The sequence below is a fragment of the Silene latifolia genome, chromosome 4 (assembly GCF_048544455.1).
Source record: "Silene latifolia isolate original U9 population chromosome 4, ASM4854445v1, whole genome shotgun sequence".
In the NCBI taxonomy this organism is placed as follows: Eukaryota; Viridiplantae; Streptophyta; class Magnoliopsida; order Caryophyllales; family Caryophyllaceae; genus Silene; species Silene latifolia.
Genome location: NC_133529.1, coordinates 46,281,688 through 46,303,653, shown reverse-complemented (window position 1 = coordinate 46,303,653; position 21,966 = coordinate 46,281,688). Strand labels below are relative to the sequence as shown.

The 21,966-nt window shown below is 35.0% G+C and overlaps 1 protein-coding gene across 2 annotated transcripts; it reads right to left on the bottom strand.

Annotated features, from left to right (window-relative positions):
- Positions 1 to 6,898: 6,898 nt before the first annotated feature.
- Positions 6,899 to 17,187, bottom strand: LOC141653479 (histone deacetylase 19-like). 2 transcript variants are annotated; one of them, XM_074461256.1, is made up of 8 exons: positions 17,039 to 17,187; positions 13,590 to 14,152; positions 11,217 to 11,657; positions 9,816 to 10,046; positions 9,359 to 9,429; positions 9,196 to 9,256; positions 7,357 to 7,431; positions 6,899 to 7,267 (listed from the first exon to the last, which is right to left on the bottom strand). In XM_074461256.1, the coding sequence occupies exons 2-8, from the start codon at positions 14,118 to 14,120 to the stop codon at positions 7,169 to 7,171; spliced, it is 1,509 nt and encodes a 502-aa protein (XP_074317357.1). In that variant the 5' UTR covers positions 14,121 to 14,152; positions 17,039 to 17,187; the 3' UTR covers positions 6,899 to 7,168. The 2 variants fall into 2 exon arrangements, with proteins under 2 accessions (XP_074317357.1, XP_074317358.1); XM_074461257.1 differs by lacking the exon at positions 17,039 to 17,187 and adding an exon at positions 15,695 to 15,719.
- Positions 17,188 to 21,966: the final 4,779 nt, after the last annotated feature.

Genomic DNA, 21,966 nt, shown 5'->3' with positions numbered 1-21,966 from the left:
TTTGATACATAACATCATGTTATACATTAAAAATTAAAAAATGCATCAAATTATATTCACATCGTTTTGAACAAATATTAATTGATTTAGAACATAACGTGTCGTGAAATGATCTAACTTAAGAACTTAATGTTGATTGTTGCATTATTCGAATACATTTATTTTAATTAATATGATATTTGTTAAGTCGCAAAATTATTTATATAATAACGTTTATCGTGAATAGCTAACTATCACTTATTAGTTATAATTAGAACTGTATATATTTTATTTTAAAACAATGAAGTTAAACCTAAAAAAATAAGAGTTGAGAGAGTTAATTTATTTTTATTTATAAGTAAAAATATTCAATGTTACATATGAATTATATTATTTTTCTTCAATTATAATAATAAAATTTTCAAACAGGCCGCGCGAAGCGCGAGATACTACCTAGTATATAAATAAAACTCAACAATATAATTAAACTAGGTAGTATCCCGCGCTTCGCGCGGCGGCCTGTTTTAAAATATTATTATTATAAGGGTAAATTGATAACTTATACCTAATATAACATCAGTTTTCAAAATTTATACCTAAGATAACTTTTTTTAATAACTTATACCTAAAATCATATTTTTTTCTAAACTTAATACCAACTCTTTAAAAAATACTTGAAAAGACAATTTTGCCCTTACTAATTAGTCCACCAACCATTTTTCCACCACCTTGACCCATTAACACCCACACCCATCATGACCTACACCTTCTCCCCCACCGGCACCACCATCAATGCCAATGACAGCGCGTCATCATAGCTCTCCTGTCGGCGACCTCTTTTCATCTTCACCCCCAACTTGCCAAACACCTACATCTCCACGAATTAAACCCTTGCCCAGTTGACCTATTCTTCAATCAAACCTTCTTTTTCTTCTTTTCTTATTAAAATAAGTTATCATCTCACACCTCACTAATGCGGGCAAGCATCTACTTTAACTTTCACAAAACAAGTGGTAACCCACAAGTATACATCAATTCATGAGTCACATTCCCAACAAGCGTATGTTATTGATTTTTAGCAATAATCAAATTCTGGTTGATAAAGGAGTGGTTACTGACTCACAACGTGTTGGACCATATAGATATATGATTAAGTTTTGATAATGACAAGTGTGTGCTTTATATTATATATACTCTTGCTCGTAATCGTTTGTTTAGTCTTTATTAAGATTCACTTAGGTTTACAAGATTAAGCAAGTAATGGTATAGCATCCTTGGCTATAACATTGAAGATTTGTGAAGCATCGTTCAAGTAATGTTATAGCGGCTTGAGCTATAACATTGAAGATTCTTAAAGCGTCATAGTAACTATAACAAGTTTCAAGTATGATGATCACTCAAGCAAAAGGCTCGATCAAGTCTATAACAAGCTCAAGATGAAGAGCTTATGATCAAGATAAAGAGATGATCCTACATTGAAGATCTCCAGGAAGATTAGATAGCGTAGGTCATCATCTTATAACGGTATTTAAAGAAATGATTTTGGTAAGTAAAGTTATAGCCGTTATGGTTATAACATTACCTACCAGACTCAATGTTATAGGTGATTTAGCTATAACATTGAGCTGCAATATTAAAAATGCACGACTTGTTTTTTTAAATTGTTTTGAAAATAGTTTTTCAAATATTATCTTTATATTCTTTAAATGAAAAACCTATTTTATAGTAGATTGAAGTTTGCACTTGAATTGGGTTATGAATAGATAATCACCCTTTAGTTAGGCCGACTTTGTGTGACAACTTATGGGTTGTTACTTGGTGGCTAACTCGGGTTTTGTACTAACTCATATCTAAACCCTAATTTGTTTAACCTAATATCTTACTAGGGTTTCACGTTGGATGTAGTAGGCTTATGGGTCGTCTCCTACACGTGTAAAACTCCTTGTGCAAGTAAAGATTAGGGTAAATCTAAATAAGATTATTATTAAAGATATTTTATATCTTTATGGTTATTTAGATTTATTCCATATTTTCTACTAAGATAATGCTAGGTTAAATAATAAGATTGGATCTCCTACTTACTATATACTTCACACGTGATCTATATAGTATCTAGGGTTTTATGGTAAAGATCTTAAATAAATATTTGTTAGAGATATTCTATCTCCTTATATTTATTTTATGTCTTTTACCTAAAATATTGTTGGATTAAAATAGGAAAAAGATAGATCTTATTTATTCCTTAATCCACACGAGATCCACGGCTATATTGGGTTTAGGTAAAGATCTTAGATAAAATATTTGTTAAAGATATTTTATCTCCTTATATTTATTCCATATCTTTTACTAAGATATTATTAAAATAAATAAATGGATTAAGATCTTTTTCTTGCTTGGATAAGATTCATGGTAAATCAAAATAATATTTGTTAGAGATTTCTTATCTCCATATATTATTTTTATTTTATTCTTTCCTATCTTCCAAGATTTTATGAGTTGTAAATGATTAAATAAGATTTAACCTAATTTCTTCCTTGTGCATCAATCCACACGGCATCTAGGGTTTCTTAGATAAAAACCTAGATCTCCTCTCTACTATAAATACTACACATGATAATTCATTTAAAGCACTTTTCAATATTCGAACAAAACATCTTTTGCAAACGTTTTTAATTTTATTATTCTTTTTGCAAGTTAAAATTATTTTTGAAAAGTCGTGTGTTATCTTATATTGCAATTATTTCTAAGTATCGTCATAAGATAATAGCGCTTAAATATTGTTTCTTACTCGTTCATATTGTGAACACTAGAAGAACAATCAAGCACTTTCTTAGTAACTTAAGATAGTCAAAACCGAATATCTAGTGATATTCAAATTGAGTTATAGCTAGAGTTAGCTATATGAGTTTGGTTGATAATTTTGTAATCCGGAGAAAGGTACTAAAATTATTAATCGAGAATAGTGGACGTAGGCTTCGACGTGTGAAGCTGAACCACTTCAAAACCGTGTGTCTTTGCATTTTCGTTTTTGTTCATTTCATTACGTTAATAATCACCTAGTTAATTAGTTAAAGTTTAATCAATAAACTTTAAGTAATTAATTACTTTGATATAAAATAAAAAGTAGGCATAAATTTTAAATAATCAATTCACCCCCCCCCCCCCCCCTCTTGAGTATTTCGGGTGTGATAGACTCTTCACAACGATTTTGGCACTATATACTAGACATCGCCGGCGGGAGGAGATCGTCGGCACGGGGGCATCAATTACACGCCAATAACGGGACTAGTGGTGGCGCCGGTGGGTAAAGAGGGGTTTCCTGGTGATGTAATGGTGGATATGGGGTTAATTGGTCAAGGTGATGGATAAAAGGGTTGGTGGACTAATTAGTAAGGGTAAAATAGTATTTTTCTCAGATTTGGTATCGAGTTTGGAACCAAATAGGATTTGAGGCATAAATTTTTAAAAAACGTTATTTTAGGTATAAGTTTTGAAAACTGATGTTATATAAGGTATAAATTATCAATTTACCCTTATTATAATTGAAGAAAAATAATATAATTCATATATGATCTTTAATATTTTTTATTTATAAATAAAAATAAATTATTTTTTCTCATATTTAATGTATTTAGGTTTAACTTCAATGTTTTAAAATAAAATACATACAATTTTAATTATTAAAACTAATAAGTGATAATTAATTATGAATGATCAATGTTTTATAAATAAATAACGCAACGATCAACATTGAGTTCTCAAATTATATTATTTAACGATACATTATGTCCCGAATCAGTTAATATTTGTACAAAATAATGTGAATATAATTTGATATAATTTATAAGTTTTTATGTATAATGTGTGAATATTTATGTATCAAACATATAGCGTCCAAATTCAACTTATTCAATTGTTTTGATTGTGTGTTGCAAGTAGGGATGGCAATGGGTAGGGTCTCGGTCGGGTCCACCCAGACCCGAGATTTTCCCTTTGGACCCGTACCCGACCCAGACCCGCAAGGGTCTAAAATTTGAGTACCCATACCCGGACCCTATGGGTAAGGGTCGAGTCTGGGTCTACCCGCGGGTCCGAGTTTCAGCCACTTTAATAGCAGGATTAACCGCTATGGGGTCTATAATATTAAAAATAAAATGCATACTACTTTAACATAATGAGTTTATTAATCTCTATTGTACACTACCAAATCCAATATACATACCAAAGAGATTAAGAAAGACAAAGAAAACCTAAATTAATTTTACCTCCAAATACATGTAAAAGAATCAAACTCGGAACCCTAAAATCAATACCGTACTTGATAGCCGTCTCCATCTGACCGTCGCTGGCTGCCGTTAATGGTGGTTGTCGGTCGCCGCCTATTAGAGAGATGGTTGTCAGTCGCGTATCAGTGTTGTGGTGGTGGTTTCCTTGTGTCAGTGGTGGAGTGGTGATATTGTTAGAATAGTTTGGTTGGGTTTATCACTTTATGGGATGAGGGAAGAGAAAGAGACTTTAGTTGCTTTGGTTTCTACGGTCTGCCAGTATGAATTCAGAAAAGTTGTGATTTTGATTTTTTTTTTTTTTTTAATAAAGGGTCTAAGGGTCGGGTATGGGTCTCATAACTTAGACCCGGACCGGACCAAAATATTTTCTTAAGACCCATACCCGGCCCATACCCATTGGGTCTGAAAAAATGAGACCCATACCCGACCCATTAGGGTCCGATCCTCAAGGTCTGGGTCGGGTCCCCGACCCACTGCCATCCCTAGTTGCAAGTGCTATGTGTCAAATATATTTATAAGAAATTTGCACCTTTTATTTTTTTAAACAACTATCAATTATATTATTTTTCGACAATGATGTTTAATAGATTACCTGTAAATAAAATAGGTTGAACTTTCTCAAATATTATTTTTTGAGGTTTAACTTCGAAGTATTTAAAAGATAACATATAAAATATTTAACTAAAAGTAATATTTAGTTAGTCATAATCAGTATTTTATACTTGACACATACATATTTAATTGAAGATATTAAAGAAAAATATAACGTGTTTTCTACTTTTTCATGTCGTTTATTATACTATATTACTTAATAATCATTGCTTTTATTTTGATTATTTAAATGCACTCGCGATCAATGTGTTACTGTGTACATACATACTCCTTATCACACTATTTAAACCTATCAAAATCTCATATGTATTCAATTTCTCGTAATATAATTTTTTTCATTCTCACACTATAAAAACTTATCTCTTAGTAGTTTTCTTTAAGTTCTATTTTTAATAAATATAATGACTCTTCCAAATATATTTTTCTTACCGGATTTAACGGTCTAAGTTTTATAACTTTCTCAAAATAACTTATTTACGTAAATGTAAAATATTGTGAGACACTCACTTTAATCATCTCTACATATCAAAATATTTCAATAACTATAATCAAAATTATACTCAATTGAAAGCATTTTTTGCAATGAACGTAATTATTTACATTTTAGAATTTTTATCAAAATATTTTTTTACTAAATTTAGAATCAAATTACCGTAATTTTTTTTATGTAATTTTATAATAAATTTATTAAACTATAATTAATATTTTGATGAGATTTATGCATCATTTATTAGCTGATATTAAATGATTAACTGTAATTAATGTTTGTCATTAAGGTTGTATAGGACACGTGGCACATCCACAGCGTTTCAACCCAGTTTTATATATATATAAGATAAGATAGTGGGATATCGTACCATCACTCGGACCCGTACAAAAACAGTTAACCGGTTAAAAACGACAAACGTGAACATACGAAATAGACTCTCTAAGTTATTTATTAAATAATTAAAATATAGGTGAGTATCATTGTATATCGTGTTTTTTTTTTTTGTAAATAACCTCCTTTTATATACTACGAGTAATTTTTACAAATAACCCCCAATATATATCCGTTTTTACTAATAACCACCTTAAATCTAACTTAATTCAAAATTTTAGCACCAAATATTGATTACGTTGACGATTTTTATTAAACCTGATTTATTTACAACATTCCGACTTAAATTTAACTAAAATAGCTAAACTATCCTACTCATTACCCACCCCTTAACTTAATTCATAATACACATAAAACCCCAAATCAATTGAAAATTTGAAATCTACAAAGAACTTCACTTTCAGGTTCAAATGGAGAGGCAACAGGCGAGTCACCAAAAAAATTCCCATTTTCCGATCTCAACCACTATATTTTCCTACTTTCAGGTCATGCTTTTGTTCAAAATTTCTCACATAACATGAACAAAAGTATGAAAATGGAGGAAGGAAGGAAGTAGTGATTGGGATTTTAGGATTTTAATTGATTTGGGTGTTTTTATGTGTGTTATGAATTAAAAACAAGGGAGGGGTGGGTAGTAAGGGTAATTTAGGTATTTTTAGTTAAGTTTAAGTCAGAATTGCGTAAATAGATCGAGTTTAATAAAAATATTTGGTGCTAAAATTTTGAGTTAAGTTAGATTTAAGGTGGTTATTAGTAAAAACGAACATATAAGGGAGTTATTTGTAAAAATTAGTACATGAGAGGGTTCCATACAAAAAAAACAGTTGTATGTATTCAAATATGCAAGGCGTTAGTTTGTTACAACTTGCAACACCTCTTATCCTCAAGAGTCGAGTATGACATTAACAACGCTATGAATAGTGGCCATCTCCCGTAAAAGAGGGAGGTGAGGGGACAGTAACGAAACATTCACCTCTATTTACCAAAAGATAAATACCTAATCAAAGAGGATTTGCAGCTAAGACGCATACGGACGCTACTCAGCCTTGTTCTTTTAGCGCAGATAAAACATTGATCTCCACGCAGCTAATCGTACGAAATCGTGAGCTACAGCCTACAGAAGAGTAAATACCATCACACATTGCAATGTTAAACTAGGCCACTAGAACTGAAACTGTGAGTACCATCATCCAGAGGATTCAATATGACCCTGAGGCCTGAGATATCTGCAAGAGTTATAAGCTTACAATAACTTAAGATATTCACTAGGACAAAACACCCGCCACAAACTTCTGCATCTACAAAATTTTGCAGTCACGGGTATATTACACTTGGAAATCCGACCACGGAAGCCTACAAATTTACATAGCAGAAGAGAACTAAAACAAGGTTAGAACAAGGTCAAACTTCCTCACGAGTTCATATCAGCTGCTTGATCAGGAAGCTTGCTCAAGTTGTCGTGCTCCATTTTCACAGAAGTGTCTGGATGATCTAATCCTAAGGTTGGAGCCTGTGAATTAAAAAAAAAAAAAAAAAGTCACCTCAATTTTGAAAGCTTGGTAAAGAGGGTAATCTTAATCTATTGTATGTTGGTTTTACCTTCAAAGCGGTATTCCCTGTGATGAAAGAAATATCCATGTCTCTACCATGTTCCACGGGTTCTTTCACATCCTCCTGAAAAGATACATTGTGGGCTAATTAGGTTACATGTATGCTACCCAGGCTCCAATTAATACAGAGTAAATTAAAATAAACATGTTTACGAAAAAAAATACAATCATCAAGTTGCTAGAGATAGAGAGAGCATAAATGGTAGAGGATATTTATGAGTTACGTCCTCCTACAATAGCAATTTTTTTAATCAACATGTCCTATACTAGTATACTTTAAACTTCAAATGCTTCGCAACCAAATAAGTCCCATACGTTAAAATTTCAGTTTCAACTTTAGAGACAAATAAAGGAGAAATCAAAAGCACCAAATATCTATAAGTAGATGAAAATGAGAAAATAAATGATTTGTTGACGGCTGCGTTTACAGGATGAATAATAAACCAGTTGATTGACCAATTGCTGAATTCAATATGTTGTGTCAACTGTCAATGGCTAGAGTTATCATCCTCCTTATACATCATGCACATAAATCCTTGCCTAAAACAAATCACAACTAAAGACACTACAACCGAAACCATAAATGAAATATTATAAATGCTTATGTGTAAGAAGTACGGTCCTCTAGGAGGACACAAGAAATTTTCCATATCCATCATATGATATATTATGTAGGATGCTTCAACTTGCAGTAACAATAATAAAATTGAAAATCAATTTCCAGCATGTTTTTCCTTTCAATTTTGATTTTTTTTTAATAGAAAAAAGGTAAACAGTCCCCACTCCCCACAAATGAGAATACCTCCGTACAGGGGTTGAGCCATTGACGTTCTATCCCCTATCAGTCTATCGCCACTGACGGGAAGAGGGGAGATAAGCTATTTCTCCAAATCCATCCATCCAAACAAAACTTTACGCAAAGGATAGAAAGCAAGTACATCTTTTTCACATCAATTAACAGGTCAGACTCCTTGTAAAAGCATCAATTTACCAACATGCCTCCAGAAAGATCCCCTATACCTTATAGGTATAAGTTATAACAGATAAGGGTGGTATCCAATGTACACCGCCTCGCCCTTTTGATCACAGAGGCTACATGATAGACCTAGACCTAGCAAAGCTGACCGATCCGTTAAGGCTGGCCCGAGCCCGAAATTACTTGACCCAAATATGACCCGACACGACCCAGACCTGACCCGAACCTTGACCCAATGTTATCCCGACACGAGGTGACCCGACCCAAAACCACCAGACCCATAATTGACCCGATCCCAAATGATCCAAAGTGACCCAAAATTACTAATATGAATATGAAGTCATTAATATTATACTCCTTGGTATACGGGGAAGTAGCAAATAAGCCCCATACGTTTGACACTACGGAATCAACAAATAATTTTGTAAAATACTTTTTGTTAGTCAAATTAGTACCAACTAAAGTGATTTCACCACAGACATGAATATGACTGGCCTAAATGACCTACACCTGAAAATGAACCGGCGCGAAGTGACCCGAACCCGAAAGGACCCGACAAACTTGACGTCTGAAATCGACCTGACCTGACTGAAATAAAATTTGTGGCAGACCCGAAATGACCCGACCCAAACCTGACCCAATTGACCCACTTGCCACCTCTAGATAGACCATTACTGACAAGTTTAACAGTCTACTTCTTTACAATACAGATACGAGACTGTGACAATAAGACAAATTCAATTTATTTGTTTTACTCCAAGCCAAATAGAGCAGCAAATCTCGTACATCTACATAGAATGTGAATTCAAACTTTATATAGCAAAAGAAATGCCTGCAAAGCTAAAAGCTTACAGGATCTTTAAGGCCAGGCTCCATGATCTCTCTCTTTACTCGGCTTCGGATAGAAATCGGACTGCGTCAAATAAGCAAGAAACCATAAGGGAAAAAAAAAAAAAAAAGAAAAATCAATTTCACGTGAAGACTAGAGTCATACGGTAAACAGAGATACACTCACCGGTCATCATCAACTTCCATTTCAGAGTCCGGATCCCATCTTTGATCTGGATCTTGCTGATCTTCATCTTCCTGCACATAAGCAACAGAAACATGAAATTGCCATATAATCAGGCTCTTAAAATCAAAACTTCATAAATGCTGCTTTTAACACCGAGGAACCAGAACCAGCAGTATCAATGTATCTAGTGTCTAGACATCTCTAAAGTCTATGGATATATTCATTGCAGTGTTGTGTGTGTGCAATGAGACCTTATACAATAACATAACCGAACTTGCAGCGAGTATAGATGGATGACAGCTTGATAGATTCAAGTTGCTGTTCTTTTAGACAGAAGAGTTCTATTTATCATCACCGTCATCAGACTATCCCTCCACAAAAGATGTTATTCAAGAGATGCATGTACAATATTAAAAGAGAGTAACAATGCACCATAGAACAGGTTAAAGAAACAAACCTCCGGAAGCTCAGTTTCAGGTGGACGGTCCATAAACGCGACGCTTGGAGCATGTTGTAGTTTTGAGAGGTAATCTAGAAGCTTTGATCTAATTTCTTCCAACATTGGTCGTGAGTTCTTGTTTTCCATGTTACTTGGAGCAACGTGGAGAGTATAGTCAGGACCAAAATACTCAAAATACTCATGTTGTGGCATACTATCATCAAGCTCCATACCTAAAGCAACCCCAGTCTGCAATCACGCCAGTAAATTATTAGACTAAAAGGACATACCTCCATAAGTAACCCCAGTCTTTAATTACATGCATCCGTAAAAACCATGTTACAGGGTGCAACAATATAATTGGTGTCACTGGTTATTTTCCCAATTTAAGTGGACCTAAGGACTTTGTGTCCTTTGTATTTACAATAAAATTAAAAATACGAGATGGCTCACGCTGAGTGTGCTGGTAAAAAGCAATCGGTTGATGCAACTGATGATAAAATTTTCTTTATGAGCATTTGGAAGCTGTTGCTGTGTATTTAGTATGCGTATACCCGACCTCCTAACCATCGCAAAAGTATTACAGGCGTTGCATGATATTTAATTGTATTAATGTCGCCATGTTAGACTCTCAAACACAGCATGACAATTTGATGTATTAATATGATTTAAATGTAAACCCATTCGTGTTGGTCATGCCTAGATAAGCAAGCTTTAAACTTTTTAACTTCAGCACAAAAGCACTTGATTATTATCTTCAACTATATGCCTAAAATTAAATAATTATTACTCTCTCTAATTCGGCGAACCGATGTGAATTCTTTATGTTTCCACTTTTGGGTATCTCGGTAATTTCTCTAAGTTTCCATTTCCATAATTGATCTGGTTTTTCGGGGGTGGGGGCTTGTAGCAGGGTATATCGGGTGATGGGGAGAGAGTTTTAAGAGTTTGGGATGGTGGTTCTGGAGGTGGGTAGGAGATTTCTAATGGGTAGTAGATAAGGGAGTTGATGGGGGTGGTGCGGTAGGGCATGGAGTCACCAGCGCCGAGTGGGAAGCTGGAGTGAGGGTGACGGCGCCGTCATTGTTGTCATTGGGATGGTGTTGGTGATGGAGTGATGGTTGGTGGTGGTGGTGGTGGTGATTGGGTGGTGAATTGTGGTGGTGAGTGAAGGGAAAGAGAGAGGGTTGGGAAAACCCTTGGGGAGGGCTGGGGAATGGAATTGTGGGTAAATTCATTCCAAAAAATGGATAAAGGGAATGGGAAAATGTAACAACCAAACATCAACTAAGGGAATGGAAAAATTACATTCCCTTTCGTGAAGCCCCCAAACCAAACACCCCCTAAGAAGCTTTTGATTGTTGTTCACTCATGTCGTCCTTGGCCCTTACAAAACAAACAAAATAGAAGAGAGCGTACCTCATAACACCAGCAGCGTGCCACATTTCTTATGGTGTATCCACCACCACCGACCAACAATAGTGGGACATTGAAGGACCTCATATACTTGACACACTCTGCATGACCTCTGATGGAGAGGTTGAAACACCCCAATCTATCACCTGACAAAGAATCAGCACCACACTGCAGAACCACAGCACCAGGCTTAAAAACCTCCATCACTTTTCCCATGATAGGCTTGAATAGAGACTGATAGCTGTCATCATCAATCCCATCATCTAGTGGCACATTGAGAGAATAGTATTTCCCCTTTCCATAACCAATATCTCTGATGTCTCCTGTACCAGGAAAGTAATCCCCAAACTTGTGGAAAGACACTGTCATGACCCTATCTGTAGTATAAAAGGCCTCTTCCACACCATCACCATGATGGATATCAATATCCACATATAAGACTCGCTGCAATGTCAAATAATGAAATTTTGAAAGTTGTCGGTTGTAAATGCAAACACAAGACTCAAAACCTCGACAGATATAAAATCACAATGTTATTATATGATTTCATTAAATAATATTTACAAATATACAATGCTAAAAATCTGTAGCAATAAAGGTAACTGAGTGAGTGTTATAGCATAGTTTGTGGAGAAAACAAAAAAAAATGTTTTTTATAAGAAAATCTTAATATACTAGTATATCACATGCGACTAATACTAGTTTATATACACAGACAGTCAGACACTTATAACAAAAACAACAGATCAACGTACTATAGCAGAAGTAGCCAAGCAATGAATACTGTTACTCCCTCCCATTCTATTTGTTCTTCCCAATTCTTTAGGACACAGTTCTTGACTTCTTGAGAAGTACAATATTAAACTAGCTAGACTAGTAAGTGGACCACCAAAAAAGTTCTAATTAACCCTTCTATCTCGCTAATCACAAAGCCTCCCTTCCTACAGCAACAACCTCCCTCCTCCCAACTGCTCCTTTGACTCGCCAGGCATCACAATCCAGCGCCAGCTGACACCCTCCGATGAATGAACCCTTGCACATCATCTCTTTCCCTACGCACCTGCTCTTCATCCGACGAACACTCGTCGATCTCCTGACTTGGTCGTGTGAATAATGGAGGTTAGATCTAAATGAGCCGGTGTATGAGGGGTGGAACGGGGTGGTGGTTTCGGTGGTGGGAAGCGTATGTCAGAGGTATGAAAGACAAATGGGGTGATGTTGCTGGCCCAATGAAGACGATGGTGGAGGGAACAAAATCGGCTGGTAGACAACGACAAACAAGAAAAGGAGAGAGGGGGCCGGACAGTGAGGTGGTCGGAGGTAAGTTCGGTAGAGGTCCGCTACTTTACTGATCGGTGGTAAGGTGGGTAAGTTGGTGAAGGTTAGGGTTATGAGTGGCTGGTGAGGGATGGATTAGTGAAAAGTGGAATAATTAATCATTAATTATTTCAGTGGTAAGAATTTCAATTTGGTTTATCATGGGTAATGTTTATAATTGTGCAATGACAACAAGGACGATTTTGTAATTTAATAATATAAAAGTTACCATATGAGGAATGAAAAGAAGTGGAAAGAACAAATAGAATTTGCCAAAAATAGGAAGTGGGAAGAACATATAGAATGGGAAAGAGTATTAAGGAAAATTTTAATTACAAGAATATCCCGAAGTGCCATAAGATAAAGCTGCAACGCATGACAGTCATAAACTAGGCACTTGAATATATCTTATTGAGACCCTTGGAAATTATAAGTGAAATCTGTGACTTGCTGCATCGAGTTTCATTCATATTAGCTTGTCGCCAGCCTGCCATGATTCTTTATATAACTTCCCTAACATGAAAATCATTTGCAACTTGAAACAACACAGATACCATGCTTAAGAGCAAGGAGAAATTCTCCAAGAAAAAAATGGAAATCTCTAATTCAGTTAAGTTCACTACACCTGTTTTGTGCGACATTCAAACAAGTCAGTTCACTTCATTTCCACTTCATGTAAGAAATAACCTACACATCTACATGTTTCCCTCACATATTTTTTATTTCTAGCACATAGTTTTAAGTATGGGGGAATAACAATTTGTCACCTGATATTGCACGAATTCATCTAGTAGATGGCTTATCTAATTCCTAAGCGTGACATAAACCGACGTTAGCATTAACCTTGCTTCTTCTAGGAGAAAAATGCATAATATTTCAAGAAACTCAAGTAGAAACGTACATCCAAGCTTATGTTTTTATAAGCATATAAGCAATTAAAGGGAGCTTTGAGGGATTGGGGTGATGTCATTGTTGTTGTAGTATTTATAAAAGCCAATGAAAGGAACAGATGCCATGAAATGCATGTGGAATAGGCTAATTAGCGTCAAGAGCTCTCACCTGGTGCGACTTAAGAAGTTCCAAAATTGCCAATACAATGTCGTTCACGTAGCAGAAACCAGATGCCTCACACTTTTTTGCGTGGTGCAAGCCACCAGCCCAATTGATAGCAATGTCACAATACCCATGATTCAGTTTCACAGCACCACCAACTGAACCTCCAGCATAAGTTTGACAAAAAGAGTAAAGCCCATCAAACACAGGGCAATCTTCTCCAACATTAAATCTCTTTAATTGCCTCAACTGATCTTGTTGGGTTTCTGGGGTAATGCTCCTAAGGAAGGCCACATAATCATCGGCATGGAATCTACAAAGATCTCTATCTCTAGCAGGGACAGGCTTAAACACTTGCATATGTTGAAGCAGCCCGTAGTGAGCCAAAAGGGCATGTGTCATACGAATTCTATGTGGCTTCATAGGGTGACCTTGTCCATAGTAATAGTTTCCGACTTCTGGATCATAAAAATATGATACTTTACGCTTCACCCCATCCGGTCCAGATGGTAACGAATTACCACCGCCTATGTCCATTGATAAATAATACACTAGCCCGTAAAATTATCCTGAAAAGACAAAGAGCTCACTTTCAGCGTTAGCATTCATTACATGAATCATAAGCTAGCAAAAACAGTATCACCGAAAATCAAATACTTATTTTGTAGTTATAACTCAACACACGTATAGGAAAGGGGTATCGAAAGAAAACCCGAGCATGTATAGGAACAGATACAAAAACTTATTTTCTATCTAACTTAAAAAAAACACTCTAATTTTAATACATGTTTTAAGATTAAAACAGGTCAAATAGCACACCACTTGGATAGATGGGTCACGCTTTTTTGCTAATCCCTACTCATTCTGCTTCGGCTCATCAATCCTATTTGACTTGTTTTAAGACACTTTTAAGACCATGTCCATCAATAATTTGGATGGCACTAGTGTCATCATTAAAAAAACAATATTTTCACCTTTTAATCCCTTATTTATATCAACAACACCCACTGTAATGTTTCCACTCCATTGGTGACAATCTCTTTTTACCAATAAGGTAGTGACATGTGGCAAGAGGAGTGAGAGAGAAAATGTCATGATTCAATGTTGCCAGACAATTCAAGGTCGTGATTTTTTTTGGTTGAAGGCTTTGTTTAATATTATTTTGTGGTGATTTTTGTTTGTTTTTAGTGTAAAATGTTATCAATGTGAGTAGTCTAAGTTTAAGACAGATATGCTACAGTCACAAGGTAATAAATTATAATCAAATGAAGTTACTTAGTACGCTACAGTCACAAAGTAACATTTTCGTGCACAGCAATACAATCAACAATCAAGACAGGTCAAAAGGAGCCTAATTTTGACGAATCTAGATATCAAACAAAATGAAGTGGCTTAGTTGATTTCAGCAAAAACCTCAACAATCACACTTCAATGGCAATAATATATTACACATCCCATTCACTACAAAATCTCCTACAAGTTTCACAAAATTCTGCACAACAAAAAAAAAACGAACATATCAGCAGCTTTCAATCCAAGGCACCAAAAACTACGATAAGATGCTCAACTAAGTGAATGACCAACCCATTGCCAATATTCAGCATATTATTACAAAAATCAGAGATTATCGCCCATAAATAAATAATTGATGTACCGGAACAAGTATAGTATCAAACTGCCAAGTTATTTATCCTCCGAATAAAGATTGACTAAACGTACAAAAATTGAAGATTGGACAAGGATCAGAGGACCCCAAAATCAACAGTTTTACTAGATGGGTCTTATTCGACAAAATACATGAACAAAACAAACACAGGAGGTGATGGTGGTAGTCAGCGTAATTGAATTTGAAACTAAAACTCCTAAACTGAATTGAATCTAAAACCTCTAAACTGAATGTGTATCTAAAACCCCTAAATTGATCAACCCTAATTAGCAGACCAAATCAATTTAAGTCTAATACTTCAAATACAACCAAAATTAGGCTATATTTATCATTAACTAACAACAACAAAATCATAGAGCATCCAAATGCATCTAATTCGGCATAAATCGAATTACCCTATAAACCCTAATTGATTAAAATGAAATAATTAAGAAACTATGAGTACCTTTTATTAGATGGAACACACTGGAAAAGGGTGAAGCCGATAGGAGGTGATGATGGTTGTCGGCTTTAGTCTACGGGTCGTGGTGGATGCTGGAGTTCGCGAGGGAGAAGGAAAGGGAAATAGCAAGGGAAAAGGGAGGCCAAGTCACAAACATAATAGCAACCTTTAATTACTCATTCTACGGAAACTAGCCTACTAGCGAACATCAAATTTATCATCAATTGAGATAAATATGTTTTCGTTATTGAAAATATTATTAAATAGATTATAAAATATAAAATATTTGCGTAATAAGACTCATTGGACAAATTTAACAATGTGACAACGTATATCTACAAGAATTTGAAAAATGTTTACAATAAAGCTCGAAAATGTTTAATTGCGACCACTAAAGAAATGGGAGTATACAAGTAATCTGTATATTATATTAATATGACATTTTATTTATGTATAATAAAATTGAATTACACCATTATGGGAAAGCGTTCTATTAATTTCCGAAATACTTTACATTGTCCACCTAATACGAAAAATGGAGTCGAATATACGAAAATTAACTCTACTTCACTGCTGCATTCACTAATCCAAATATTGAAAGACAACTTTCCAATGGCGAATGGGGCATAAGTCCATAACGAAAACGTCTATGACACCATACAACATTAGTGAAGAATGTGTAGCCATAACATCCATCTAAACATCGAACCCTTCCTGCTATAAATACAATGCTTCATCAGCTTTAATTCTCAGCAAATATTTCTGGCCCACGCTTTACATCCAGAATAAATACGTCCTCTTTAGTGATTATTCTAACGACTAAAGCAATGGCAATGGCAATGCCATCTCTCCTAGCTAGCTCAATTGGTAGCTTTACTCATGGCTCTAGGTCATACAAGTTTACATGGCATTGGCATACTTGTGAAAATAAACTAGTCCAATATGAGGTTCAAATTGAGTCTCATACATATTTCACTAATTCAGATCGTTAGGCTGAACAAATAACGCGTCTCTTAGAAAACATGTCTAAAGTTCATTAGTTTCAACAACAACAAAAAAGCACCAATTTGACGATAATGTCGTTCGAACAAATACCCACAAATCCAATTATATAGAAAGAACAGTGAAAGGAATCTGCGAAAATAGAGTAAAAGATGAAGTAGATGGTGCTTGAATCGATTACCAGCGCTACTGTTTGAAAATAAGACAATCAAAACAGTTATCAGAAAATAGAGTAAAACTCCCTGATTCATCTTCACATAAATAAAACCAACAAATGATATTGAAAAGTGGGTCAATTTGTAGATATCCCCAAAACTAATTACCAGAAAATGAAATTAGGGTTACCTCTAGAGCTCGGGTCACTTTGTCGCCGGAGTTCAATAGGTGCAGGTCGCCCAAGTTCGGGTGAATGAAGAAAGTTTATGATAACTTTAAAAGGGTTTCAGAAATTAATTAGTACAATGAACAAAGTTTACACAAGTATTGAAGTATATATATGGACTTTTTTATCTTTAGTCTACTATTTATAGAATTACTAGGTCAGCTCGTTCTACAACATGACATTTTATAAATTATATTATATAAAGTCGTTCTAAATTAAATTATTTACATAAATTAATTATAGTTTTAATTTAATGTTATAATCTACTAAATTTAAAATATGAATAATAATAGTATTAAGAGGTAAAAAAAAGGATGTTTATTATCATTAGTTGATACTTAAATTATCTTTGTCTTAACCTCTATTATTTTTATTATTAAAAATAATAATCTCATTACATGTAACTAAAAATTATCCATATTGCTAAAAGTAGTACTCATTGTACCAAAATAAAAAAAAAACTAAAAGAAATACTCACACCATGGTGTATAATAAGTTGCAGAATACTATTTTGCATGTTTATTACTCAAGTTAATTTTGGCAATGATTTTTTATATCTTTGTTTAATATATGAGATAAGTTGCAGAATAGTATATGCAAAATATCGAGATTTCGAGATTTGGAAAATATGAACCAATCAACTAAATTCTCCAGCTTTACATGTTTATTATTAGTCAAGTTAATTTTGGCAATGAATTTTTTATATTTTTGTTTAATATATGGAGAAAAGTTGCAGACATACGATTTGCAAAATATTGAGATTTCGAGATTTGGAATATATATGAAGCCATATAAGATTAGTGTTGGTCCTATGAGATCTGGTAAATTTGAAGATATTAATGAGAATTTGTTAAATGTTGTACAAAGGGTAACAAATCAAAGTTATGGTTGACATTGTGGCTGTTTAAGTCGATTTTTTTATAGGATTAATTAATAGGAATAATCTATATATACTATGGGTACCCTTCCTATAATAATCCAAACTATGTTTTAACTCACTATAATCCTAACTATCTTATTGTCTTCCCACATTACACCCAACTGACCGGCTACCTGTATAACAGGTAAACCTTTGTTTAAATATGTTATGTCTCTTTATTTTCTGCTCCACCTACCAGGACATTTTTACTTTGATTCAATCTTCATCATCAATTTTTCCTATTTCAAGCCCTAATCTAATTCAATGTCGCCATTTTCACCATCCTTCATCATCAATTTTTCCCATTTCAGCGGCTAGTTCCTCACCATGTACTTTTATTTATTTGCTTTATTATCAATCAAAAGATGAAGATTGAAATTCTAACTTAGCCGTCGGAATTGCACTGTTGTACTCTCAATAAAAGATGCCTCTGATGCTCAGATTTTGAATAGGGAAGCACTTAATTTCTCCTTCAATTTTAAAAAGAGTAAAATAAAATATGAGCTTTGAAATGTTGATGGGCTACCAAATCTCATGATGATACTGTATTCAATAAAGAAAATTAAGAGGTTATGGCTTATAGGAAAATTAAGAAGTTATGGCCTGCTAATCCGATGGCCAAAGAAAACGGAGAACCCACATGTGCGAGAGCAGCTTATTATGTTAGTCAATATCTTGATCTTGAGCCAACCAAACCCATTATTATTTTCTTGCCCTTTTTCTTAAATGGATTCTTTTCATTTTTGAATATTAATTACCCTCAGAACTTTCAAAATTGGGGCATTTCTTGTTGGGTTTTTGTGATTTTTCAAGTTTAATTAATGTAATTTGGAGATGGTAGGAGGAGCAGTGAGGCAATGAAATTGGGGATATAATGGAGGCCGCGAGTTGCTGGCGTTGTTGGCTGCTTTTACTCTTTTGTCGACGTTGACGTGTTTGAGGCCGTTGAATAAGCAACCAAGGTCTTGGGGAGTTCTTCATTGTTAAAAAAAAAGATAAAATGGAGATGATGATTAGGAAAGAGAAAGACTAAAAGAACAGGGAAGACAGAACAATGAAGATGAAGCCCAGGAAAATAAAAGAAGTTACAGAAAAAAAAAAGAAAAAAAAAGGGGAAAGAGGAATAAATAGACTAATAGAAGATGACCGACATCAACGGTAAACAAAATGACCAAGTGCAATCAGGGAAGGGATTAGGATAGTTAGGATTATAGTGAGTTAAAACATAGTTTGGATTATTATAGAAAGGACACCCATAGTATGAATTATTCCCATTAATTAATCCTTTTTATATGGTATCAATTGTTTGCCACTGATTAATTTTGTTATTCAAGTTAATTTTGGCAATGATTGAGGAATTAATCCTTGTTAATATATTATGAATTAGTGAGATAATTTAATTATAGCAGTGATTGATGATTGTTCTGGTTTAGTACGTTATTATACTTATTTTTTACGTTATATTTTTGAGCTTGCAGATTTGACCCACAGTATATTTAGTAGAATGCAAAATTAAAGGCTCAATTAGAAGTTAATATAGTTAGTGTAGACACCTCGTTTCTGCACCTCCCGCAAACCACCCGGTGATGATTGGGCCGCATGTTTGGTACGCGGAACGATTTGTGACAGTTCGTAAGATTATCGTCAAGTGATTGCTCAAATATTAATGTCGACCTCATAGTTGTCATCTACGTCCTGATACGGTCGTTTTGGCAGTAATTAGAGTACATTCGGAGTCCGGGTCAAAAACCGTCTCCATTTTCTGATAACTGTTAAGTCCCGAGTCGGAATATTCTGGAATGTTCCGGATATTTCTATTCCATATTTCACAAATTCTATCTTTTGGCAAATAATATCCCGTAATATTCATAAGATAATCGAATTATTTCCGTCCTACCATAACTCAAACGCGGAGATCTTTCTTCAAATAGAGGAAACCTCCTGGGAATAGACGCAAGGCCAGTCTGCGCCTCTTCCAAGAGACGCAGTGGCTGCTGCGCCTCTTCCCAGGCCCTTCTTTGCATGTTTTACGTATCTTTTTTATATCTTTCCGAGATTCACTTCCAAAGAGTCTCCGAAACCCTAATTCCGTCACGTGATTAGTATAAATAGGAGCCTTCGCTCCTCATATTTCTCACGCGAGTGTCCGCCCTTCTCTTCTCCCTTTGCATTCTAGACTTCGTTCTTACTAATTGGCGCCTACGTGCTTGAACATTCGACCACGTAAGCTCGGATCTTTCCGGGTACCAGCCTCTCCGTTGCATGACCGACCAATTTGACCAACTACACAATAATCAATCTAATTAATCAATTTGTTTCAATCGTTTTCCTCTTACGAGGGCACTTTCTTTGCATTCGCGTCGAGCATCACTAATCGATATCTTAGTCCTTCTCGTTTCGTCAACATGTAAGTCTGAGGGTGTAAATCTCTCTTTTATTTATTGTACTTTTAATTATTGTATCACAATTGTAAGATTTATGTCGAAAATACCTCATTAGAACCGATTTCTAAAACCGTCTTTAAAAACCTCTTTTTACGGATTTTCAGAAGACTGACAGTCGAGAAAAGACGACGCAGCAAATCGCCGCGCTCTTGAAGGAGCGCATTCTGCTGCGCCTCTTCGTGAGGCCGCCAGCTTCGCTTCTTTTCTTTTCTTCTTCTTCTCTTACTCGTAAATTTCGTCTTTCTTATTTGTTTACGTATGTTTGTCCTTAATTCGTTCACATAATCATCATCAATAATTTCACATGTATATTATTTATCATTCATTCACATGTTTAATTCATTGCTAATCCGACCTTAGATCCCGAATAATTCATGTTCGCGGGTTTTCGTCATTAAATTCAATTCCGGGTTGTAGAGATTCAATTTGTTCATATTGGGTTTCTGGAATTCGTCTTTGATATAGCTTTCATCTGTTTGTTCATATATTCGTCATATATTATCATGTTTAGACTAGTTAATTGATTTCAATAGAGGACTCATTAATATCTTTCACTAATCGATCTTTCAATCATGTAATTAATCCGTCTTATTTCCGTCTCATCCATGTTTTACTGTTTTTATGACCCATTCACATGTTAAATAACCTATTAATCACTTCCATCCGAGTCAAATAATCTAATCAATCCTTAAATTAACCAATTAACATTAACGATTTGCAGTTCCGGCTTCACAGCCAGAACTCACCCTTGGAACAGACGCAGCAACTGCTGCGCCTCTTCCAGAGGGCGCAGTCCTGCTGCGCCTGTTCCAGGATGATTTATGTCTCTGAACTCCGTTGTTGCCTTGACGTAGTTTAATTAGTTCGTATTTATCTAACTATTATCCGTACTATCGCCTTAATTCCTGTTCGTTTATTTCCTTTTATTCTTTTATTCCTTTTTCTCAAATTATCCGTTTTAAAGGTATTTTCGACATAAATCGCCTATTCCAATGTAATTAATGTAATTTTCGTTATTGTAATTTCTATTTATCGTATTTCTTTTATTGCTTGTATGTTTTCACATGTAAATGAGCATTAAATCCTACTTCGACCCAATTGTATGTTAATTACGTGTCAACCGACTTAGCTAAATTCTCACATGTTAGGATTAATCTATGGATGTTGCATTGCATGCATATAGCCGACGATATATCAAGTACGAATAACTTCCCTAATCATTAGTAGAGGCCGCTATCGAGGCGGGCGGGATTAGGTGTTCGATCAAAAGAGCTTCCTAATACGTACCCTCACCCCTTACTCCAGATCTCCGTGAGCACCCGTGTTCATTGGCATCCACGAGAGTCATTCTAGACATAGAATGCTAAGGGTAACGATTGCTTAGTGTTCATGTCACTACTTTATGTCTTGACATGACATGAGGTATTCGAACGGTTCCAATTTCCCATAAAAATTGGTGGCGACTCCATACAAAATGCAAACGCTTGTTTCCGCTCCTCACCAAGCGCCCCCGTGGGCGGCCCGCATC